The following is a 9970-nucleotide window of genomic DNA, read 5'->3' as shown; positions in this document are numbered from 1 at the left end:
GCTGGTTAAGTCACAACCTCACCTCCTAAGTTGCTTCGGAGCTTATTTCGCAACGCTGCTCCGCTGTTGGCTTACCAGAACAGATTAACTCTTTTATCAAATAAAAAATATTTTTAAAAAATAAGTTGTAGTAGAAAAATATATAGGAAAAAATAAACGCTTTTTATGTTATGATATATTCTCGAATCTACGTTAGTTGTGCCCGAAATAATCTGTCTATAATAGTTCAGCTAATACAGCTGCTAAGAATCTTAATTAAATTTATTTATAGTTGCAATAAACTGAATAACAACAGTCATAAAATACTTCAAGTGAGCACATGTAAATAAATAAACTAATTTTATTATTTCAAAGCGGGACCTACGAGACTCCAATATCACAGCCCATAACTCAGACGGGAAAATTAAATTTGCAAGCAACTGCTCTCAAAATACAAGAGCAAGGTGAATTGTGAACTCTAGTCAATGTTCCTATGTGTAGGGGAACTTATTCAGTTTATTAATTGTTGAACAACCTGGCTGGGACATACTCGCTTGTATTTTGAAATAACACAATCATGTGTAGGATGAAACTTTGTTTATTCTACGTAAATAGATGGACTATCCTTAAATTGAGGCTGCAAACTTATGTGAATTACATTTGTAAAAGTTTATAAAATATAATTGATATTGCATTTTACTCGTATGTATGTAGTATCACGTATTAAATATTAAGTTCTCCTCTTCACCTTTCCGACGAGTAATTCCATAATGAACTACTCATCATGTTCAGCGGTTCTTTTATATGGTTATTGGTGCTTGAGTCGCTCGAATATGGGAGGCGGCATTTTTATTTGCACCATAATTTTATATTGTATATATTATTTTATATTGTATGTATTTTAATTTGTAACTCTTTGTAAATAAACACGGTCAAGTTATTCTAGGATAAATGTCGTCAGCAACTTTGAAACCACATCAACACTTAGAAAATATACACCAACGGGGCTATTTTCTATTTCTATTTTCTTGGTCTTAAGATTGCATTCGGTCGAACGTCGTATTCGTAGATATATAAAATATAAAAAGCCAAGATGGCCCAGTGGTTAGAACGCGTGAATCTTAACCGATGATCGTGGGTTCAAACCCGGCCAAGCACCACTGAATTTTCATGTGCTTAATTTGTGTTTATAATTCATCTTGTTCTTGACGGTGAAGGAAAACATCGTGAGGAAACCTGCATGTGTCAAATTTCACTGAAATTCTGCCACATGTGTATTCCACCAACTCGCATTGGAGCAGCGTGGTGGAATAAGCTCCAAACCTTCTCCTCAAAAAGAAGAGGAGGCCTTAGCCCAGCAGTAGGACATTTACAGGCTGTTACTGTATATATATATATATATATATATTTAAATAGTCCAAGGCAATATATATATATATACAAATTTTATTAGTTTTTTTTTTTGCAAATTAAAAAAACTATAATAATAAAATGAAATAATATATATATATATATATTACCTAGTTCTAAAATCGTTAAAAGGGTATATAGTGTGGACAGCCTGCCAATGCAAACTAAACATTTTTTATTAAATATGTAACCTACACTTGAAATACTTGTGTGCAAAATATTCTGCCAAATTCAGACAATATGACGACAAAAATACACAGAAAAATAATTAGGCCATTTTTTTATATAAGTTGTAGGTGAGTAGTAATTTTGTAATACAACAAAAGAGATCTTAAGCCGTCTATCCTGAAGAGGAGGGTCCGTATTGACTAAAACCATTTTAAAGTCTAAACGTAAACAATAGACATGAGCCATGGACTATCGTGTTATTCAGAGCTTTAATTACAAATTCTCGACAGGTTGGATACCTTCAATGAAAACACCCCAGCCTGTACAAGTATCAGGTACTTACACAAATATTTGCGTTGGGCTTTCGTCTATTTTCCAACACTACTATAGAAGGCAGCGATAATATCACACTAATAATATAAAAAGGAAGTTTTAAGTTTGTCTAATTGACATATTTATTATACTGGTGGTAGGGCTTTGTGCAAGCTCGTCTGGGTAGGTACCACCCACTCATCAGATATTCTACCGCAAAACAGCAATACTTGATATTGTTGTGTTCCGGTTTGAAGGGTGAGTGAGCCAGTGTAATTACAGGCACAAGGGACATAAAATCTTAGTTCCCAAGGTTGGTGGCGCATTGGATATGTAAGCGATGGTTGACATTTCTTACAATGAAAATGTCTAAGAGCGTTGGTGACCACTTACCATCAGGTGGCCCATAATGCTAGTCCGCCTTCCTATTCTATAAAAAAAAAAAAAAATATAATATTCGCAGTATTATATTATATAACTATAATAAATTATAAAATCATAGACATTAACATAGTCATAAGCGTTTTCAATGCTTTTTATAAACTACCTAAAAAATACCTTCTTATTTCGACCATACATCTCAGGTTTGGCTATTTTCTTCTCCGAGTGAAAGACCTATTGACGCACCTTGGGGACTCGTATGCCGTGATGGCAAACGGCATGACACTCTCATATACCGTCATACCCCTCTCCACCGTCCTCGGCGATGTTAAATTTTTTTTTGTGTAAATACCTTGTGTGTGTTATTTATTGCGTTAATTATAAATTCATTCGATAATCATAAACACGCTTATATATCATGCTTCACGTTTACCAGGCGTCTCGTGATGGCCACATTATATTTATGGTTTTCAATTATGTGTTTTTCTAAACAATCAGTTGTTTGTACTATCAATTAAAAAGCGGCAGTGATGTTTTTTCTGGTGTCTATTTCTTTCTTCTAACAACCATAAGTCCATCTTGTTGCGACTAAATGCCTATAGAGTTCAATAAACAGTTTGTTTGTTTTAAATTTTACTAGTAACCCTCGCCTCGCTTGGAATAAGCGTTTATTTTTATTTTTATTTTTTTTATTTTTTTTTTTTTTTTTTTTTTTTTTTTTTTTTTTTTTTTTTTTTTTTTTTTTTTTTTTTTTTTTTTTTTTTTTTTTTTTTTATATAGAATAGGAAGGCGGACGAGCATATGGGCCACCTGATGGTAAGTGGTCACCAACGCTCTTAGACATTGGCATTGTAAGAAATGTCAACCATCGCTTACATATCCAATGCGCCACCAACCTTGGGAACTAAGATTTTATGTCCCTTGTGCCTGTAATTACACTGGCTCACTCACCCTTCAAACCGGAACACAACAATATCAAGTATTGCTGTTTTGCGGTAGAATATCTGATGAGTGGGTGGTACCTACCCAGACGAGCTTGCACAAAGCTCTACCACCAGTAGTTTATATCTTAACTAGTTCCCACCTGTAGCTGCGCCCGCGTGATGGAAGGTGTTAGTTATCCTATGTCCTTTTCAGAACTGTTGACAACGTGTATGCAAAATTTTATGATGATTCATTGATTAGTTAAGACGTGTAAAATTCACTTTCGCATTTATAACATCAGTGAGCATACACATAACTATTGGTTTACGCGGCGCTCGCCTGTGCAACATGATTTTTTCCGACATTTTTAACAATCTTTATATTTCAGCCAATTCACACAAAAGCTTAATGAATTATGAACATTCCTCATGAATCATTCCATCCACTGGTGAAAACCATATGACAATCCGTTCGGTAATTTTTAGTTTATTGCATTATGAGAGACAGACAAACATGACGCGTTATGTTTTGTAATGTATGTAATTGTCATTACAAAGTTACCTTTGTATAGCGGTTTCTTAAACCTATGTATGGACAACAAATAGTAACAATTTCAACTTTTAAATTTAAAAATGTCTGTTTATGTAAATTTAGTTAGAAATACCCAGACTTTTTCATCTCAAGCAATTTTGTTTTTTCGTTGATCTCCTTTACTATTTACATTATATATTACGATAAAATAATAACAGTATTTATTTAACAATTACAATTGTTATAAATTATATATCTGCTTACTCTAATATTATTTAAATTGGTTTCATTGGAAACATTTATCTCTTTACCGGAAATGCTTAAAAAAAAAATCATGACAATGCTTAACAATTTTAATCTTATTAATAGGGGTTAATTTTATTAATATTATATATGTTTATATATATATAGAAAATTTTAAAAGCTACCAAAAAAGTAAATAAAAAATACATTTTATTTTTGTTTATTTATATTGCAATATATCTGACAGGTAAATCCATACTCATATTCCTGTAAAAGAGACCATTCATTCCATTTCTAGGTGTGAAATACCGTCTTAGCACTTCCCTCACTTCAGCTACCGTTATCGCTGGACAACCTTCATAACCTGATTTAATATAAACAGCATTGTTCAAACTCTGTGGATTGCAAAAGTAACCACCCTCAAACTTGCTAAATGGGTCCCCACTCTTCTTCTTACTATCCTGTCGTATCAAGAAGACAGCATCGACTATTTCTGCAACAGTCTCATAAGCTAGAAAACACAGGACTTCTAAAGCTAGTGGGTTTATTTTAAGTTCTTTATTTGGATTGATCCATCTTTCTAGCTTAACAAAACCTTTAGTGAGACCATAACTTGAACGAAATGAACTGCACCTAGCTTTATGATATGCCTCATATTTTTCATAAGACATTGATTCAGTTAGTTTGGATGCTCTTACTTTTCTCAAATAATCAATAGCATCGAATTTTATTAGACTCATTTCATCAGTTTCGTCGATTTCTTTTATAACATCGATGTGAGTTCGTTTTTTCTTTAGTGTGACTTCTTTTTCTTCTTCTAAAATGATTCCGGGTAAAATCGTATCTGTCGGCGTCGTGACCGTTGATGGACGATTTCTATCTATTCGGTCAAGTTTTATTTGGTAATCGTGAAGTCTTTTTAATTTGACAGGATTTTTCCTCACTAAATAAATTATATCATAATTTGTTATAGTATTTGCGCCTCTCATAGTCGAGTTATTCAAGGCTTCTTGTAACATTGACCTAAGTTGCTGTAGAACGATATTTTCTACTAAAACAACTGTTGCAGCATTGGGATTCGGGTTATCTCCAAAACCATGCATCATGTTAGATATCTCTTTTTGAAAATTCGTGACTTCACCCGTAGCATCAATAGTGAAATATGAAACCATAATGGCTGTATGAGGTAAACTTTTTGAACACAAATTCTACTTATCATATGAAATTACTCGTCGTATTTAATTTTAATTTAGTTATGTTTACATTACAACTTTATAACAAACTGCATATGTCAACTGTCATATGTCAACTATTACATTCATATTGTCTAATTGTCTATGTTAGTTTGTCGTAGATAATTCGAAATTACGCATATAATGACAACATTTATTAACGTGTACATTTTTAATCAAGCTAAATTTGAAAGCAAAATTCTTTGCCAATTATCTTCATATTTTTTGGTAATATTTATTGGCAGAGTTGAGTACAGACACCTGACACACAGAGATCCAGCTGATTCTGACATTAACATTGTCAAATGATAAATGATAACGCTGTCACTTACAGAATAGTAACTTGTTTGCATTGTTGTGTAATATTATTATAAAAAAAAACTCATAACCTTAGTTACAATTACAAATGTATGTATTCATATTACCTTAAAGGCACTTTGTAGTTGATAAGACATTTTTGATAATAAGTCTTCATTTTTAATCCAACGTTATCGTAGCCGCATATTTTAATTGTCTATTCAAATTATTTTAGAATTCGCAATTTAAAAAAATGATCCCCAGAATACTTTTTTGGAATCTCAATCTAACTAGAACAAAACAAATTAGATATTTATCATGTTGGTCATGTGGCAATAGCATTACTACCATGGTCTCAAACCTTTTCTGTTCTAACTGCAAAGTCTTACAAAGGCCTGATAAATCAGAAAATTACTTTAAGATTCTTGGTGTTAAGGAAACATATGACTTGGATGAAAATGAATTATCAAAAAAATATAAGGAATTACAAAAATATCTGCACCCAGACAAATATGCAAACAGGTATGAAAGAATAACATTTGTTATAATTTTTTTTTTTAATATAGAATATAAATATTTACAAAAAATTTCTATTAATAGTTTTTTTAATTAAAAATTTATAACAGTGTTATAAAAATTTTATTGATACATAATAATATCAGTGCAATTTACAAATTTTATTGAAATAGTTATAATATTCTAAAAAATACAGAGCTGTTAATTTACCATGTTAGATTTTATCACAGATTTTTTTTTTGGGAAAGAAAAATAATCTAAACTATCTCGATTTTTAAAATGACTTAAATATTTGTAAAATTGTGATTTCAGAGGTGAGGAAGAACAAGAAATATCAGCACAGTATTCATCTTTAGTAAATGACGCTTACAATACTCTATTACAGCCATTAACTAGAGGTTGGTTTATACTTATATAATAATGTTATAAATTTAATATCAAATGCTCAAATCTGAAAAATATATATATGACAGCATGCACACATTCTTAATTTTGATAATTTTAGTTCTTCAAGCACTATAGATTATCTCCTTAATTTACAATACAAATTTCCAGAAGCAAATTGTCAGTCCTGAAGGATTCTGTTCTGAAAATTCAAACTAATATAGTGCTATTCTAAAAAACAATTTTATATTTTTGCCATTGTTATACATTTTAGTAAACATTGAAGTTAATATTGGCAATACAACTTTAATATTAAAATATTATGATAAAAAAGCCAATTATGTATATCAATGAACTTAAGTTACATGTGTAAATGAAATATAACTAAATAAGCATGATAAATAATATATATTCTCTTTGTTTTAGGTGTCTATATGTTGAGTTTAAGAGGAAAAGAGATACCCGAAAATACACAATTAGACCAAGAATTTCTATTCAAAATTATGGAGAAGAATGAAGAAGTAGAAAATGCAGACACAGAGGAGGAAATAATGAAACTAAATCAAGAAAATAAGGAAGTCATTAAAGACCTTCAAAAACAGCTATCCATAGCATTCTTTGATGGTGATTTGAAAAGAGTTTTACATTTGTTGAGTCACATGAAATACTACACAAGTATTGATAATCAAATACAATCAGCAATACGAAATAAAGGCATTATTAGATAAATATTATATTATAAATATAATATCATAAGATATTATAAATATTGTTGATGTTATTATTTTACGAAATAAATAATATAGTTGTTGATTTCTTTTTCGTTTGTAGTGTGTTACTACATTGTAATATTATGAAGAGGTAAGTTTCATTATTTTCTCCGGAATAAACCTATAACTACGCAGACTGGATAATGAGCGAGTGACAATGGAAGTTAAAAATTACAATGTTTATTGTTACAGGAAAGACATGGTAATATTTTAGAGATATAGGTCGGCTTTCATTTCAATGTTTTCAACTATAACAGACAATTGTTAGGCAAGACACTAAGCAAGGTTGCCAAAATTATAATCATTATATAATAAGAAGTTTGTTTGTAAGAATTATAGATCTTCAAATTCAATTCAACCAAATCCAACTTCAGCTGTAGAAGTCCACATCTCATAGCAAAGACAAATAAACGTAACCTTTATGTAACGATTTTAGTGGAGTGAACACATTTCAAAAATACGCGACAACCACTGGGATGCTATGAACATACCTATAATAAATTTAACCGCCGTCGCGAGACGCTCATAGAATTGACGGCTATTGTAATTATTTATTTATCTAATAAGAACGGCGATGCCTCTTAAACTAACTAGATAATATTAAATGTATACTTAAAGATATCCAATAAATAAATAGGAAAATTAATTAAAACCAAGAGTTTCTTTTTGCTTACTATTTAGTAACATTTAGCAACGTTACTTTATGCGCACCACATAAACACAACGGAATAGGGTCGATCTCGACGGCATAAGAGAGCGGTCGGTCCTTCCTTTCCTCCTTCTTTTCCTTCCTTTGTCGTCACGGCATACGAGTCGGTCATACCCCTAAGGCACTTCAACAGATGTAAAGTGACGTTCCACATAAAAAAAAACCTAGTTATAGAGTTTTTCTTGCCATATAATATGAGTAATGGAGAATGAACATCGAACTACTCCGTGCATTAGAAACGATCAGTAGTATAGGATTAGTAGTAGTGGATAGTAGCATACAGTTGCATCATTTCATAATAAATGATAATTTTAATAATTCATTTTAAGCGAGTTTACTAACCCCTTCCTTGGACTATTATAGCACATACACATTTACGCCTTACGCTTAACTGGAGTGGAAAATAAGAAAATTACACACAAGGGTCTTGTGTATTCAAATTAACATGATATAACCTATAGCAACTACGATATTTAAAAAAATGCATAGATATATTTTAAAAGCGGTTTTTAATTTAGTTATCTAAACTGAACTGGTCTGAATATGCCCTTATCTTTAAGATGTCATATTGTATGGACTTCAAAGTAATGAAAAGAAGGTGATAAAATAAAGGGCAAATAAGAATCTTTAAACATTTAACGGCGAAGAGGACATCTCCATTTTAGTTTAATTAAATAATAGTACCTACAAACGATGATATATTAATGTAGGTTATTTTTTTCAATTCAAATCATTATATTTTTTAGATACTACAGATAAACAATTTATCATTTTCATGTTACTGTGTTATTAAAGCTACAGATGAGAAAAAATATGAGTAATTGATTGTAGGTGCTTCATGGTTCTTGTACGTATTGATGATATATAATTCATCTAACATTAACCTGGTATTCAAGTCAATTCGTTATGTTGAATTAGTTATACTATATATATTAGTGAATTGGTGATAATCACTAACTCAAAATTCCATTGTAACCGTTTGTCAACACAAATCTCGACTTTATAAGTTCAGAAATGAAACAAACTTATTATTAAATATTGTTGCTTTATCTAAAGCTAAATATAAACTCAAATCCAAGTAACTTAATCGAGTCACTACTTTATGATTATTTTATTTAAAGAATGTTTTTAACTTATCTTCGATGTTAAATCACTTTGAATATGAGATTTTCTTGACCGATTTAGGTCACATCGGCTATTATTAAGAGACTGGATCTGAGACTGGCATATTATAGTGCACAAGTGTTTACGCAAACGAATGTGTTCTCAATTCCCTTACTTTCATAATCCGATGGAACGGGAAATCTGACACGACCGGAATTAGTTTAGGTATTGCTCCAACTAGTTTACGTGCTTTTTGAGGCATGGGAGTGTGAACACTGTCAACTTCCAGACTCCGAGGTGCCACTACGAATTTCTTGACAGAAAAACAGACGAACTTTTGTATTAGACGGGATTTGAATTCAGGACCTAGGGATTTTCTAGCCTTCTATATAAAATAATACCTACTATATCGCTTTAAAATAATGTTTTGTAAAACAGTTTTAGTACAGCCTAATTTTCTTATAACGATGATTAATGCACATAAAACTTTACTATAATTGCTAGGCAATCGTCTATATTTATTTCGAAGTACCTATAGACTGATTCACCTGATTTGAGATTTTCGATTATTATTTGCAAGTAATCTTTAATTTGATTCGAATCAACAGTCAATCAACATCATCATATAAATAATTCACTTTAATATTTGATAAATTAACTATTTTATTTTTTTTAATATATTTTTTTATGTTATAGGTAAGCGGACGGGCAAATGGGCCACCTGTGGTCATCTCCGCCCATAGACATAGGCGATGTAAGAAGTAATAAACATTCCTTACATCGCCAATGCACCTTGCGCTATGTTCCTTGTGCCTGTAGCTACACTGGCTCACTCACCCTTCAAACCAGAACGCAACAATACCAAGTATTGCTGTTTGGCGGTAGAATGAGTGGGTGGTACTTACCCAGACGGGCGCAAAGCCATACCACCTAGTATATCAACCAATGATAGCATATTTAAACCCAAGCGAGCGCCACATAATTTTCCAGTGCTTAATTATTTTTTATAA

The 9970-nt window shown here is 31.4% G+C and overlaps 2 protein-coding genes across 4 annotated transcripts; one reads left to right on the top strand and one right to left on the bottom strand.

Moving 5' to 3' along the window:
* Positions 1 to 4044: 4044 nt before the first annotated feature.
* LOC126775566 (transcription initiation protein SPT3 homolog) lies at positions 4045 to 5255 on the bottom strand. The gene has a single exon (XM_050497601.1). It carries the CDS (start codon positions 5118 to 5120, stop codon positions 4173 to 4175), a length of 948 nt encoding a protein of 315 aa, XP_050353558.1. The 5' UTR covers positions 5121 to 5255; the 3' UTR covers positions 4045 to 4172.
* Positions 5256 to 5490: 235 nt separating this feature from the next.
* Positions 5491 to 7764, top strand: LOC126775591 (iron-sulfur cluster co-chaperone protein HscB). 3 transcript variants are annotated; one of them, XM_050497633.1, is made up of 4 exons: positions 5491 to 5588; positions 5713 to 5999; positions 6306 to 6391; positions 6804 to 7764. In XM_050497633.1, the coding sequence occupies exons 2-4, from the start codon at positions 5731 to 5733 to the stop codon at positions 7103 to 7105; spliced, it is 657 nt and encodes a 218-aa protein (XP_050353590.1). In that variant the 5' UTR covers positions 5491 to 5588; positions 5713 to 5730; the 3' UTR covers positions 7106 to 7764. The 3 variants fall into 3 exon arrangements, 2 of the variants coding, with proteins under 2 accessions (XP_050353590.1, XP_050353589.1); XR_007669894.1 differs by having other exon boundaries at positions 5510 to 5999; positions 6804 to 7238; positions 7340 to 7762; XM_050497632.1 differs by having other exon boundaries at positions 5510 to 5999.
* The last annotated feature ends 2206 nt before the right edge of the window (positions 7765 to 9970 follow it).

This window comes from Nymphalis io, chromosome 18 (genome assembly GCF_905147045.1).
Source record: "Nymphalis io chromosome 18, ilAglIoxx1.1, whole genome shotgun sequence".
Taxonomy (NCBI): domain Eukaryota; kingdom Metazoa; phylum Arthropoda; class Insecta; order Lepidoptera; family Nymphalidae; genus Nymphalis; species Nymphalis io.
Note: the sequence above shows the minus strand (reverse complement) of the source record. Positions and strands in the feature narration are given on the sequence as shown.

Coding starts and splice junctions, on each gene's coding strand:
- LOC126775566 (XM_050497601.1), bottom strand. CDS start 5,120: ATGGTTTCATATTTCACTATTGATGCTACGGGTGAAGTCACGAATTTT.
- LOC126775591 (XM_050497633.1), top strand. CDS start 5,731: ATGATCCCCAGAATACTTTTTTGGAATCTCAATCTAACTAGAACAAAA. Junction 6,000..6,305: donor CCAGACAAATATGCAAACAG/GTATGAAAGAAT, acceptor TTGTGATTTCAG/AGGTGAGGAAGAACAAGAAA. Junction 6,392..6,803: donor ATTACAGCCATTAACTAGAG/GTTGGTTTATAC, acceptor TCTTTGTTTTAG/GTGTCTATATGTTGAGTTTA.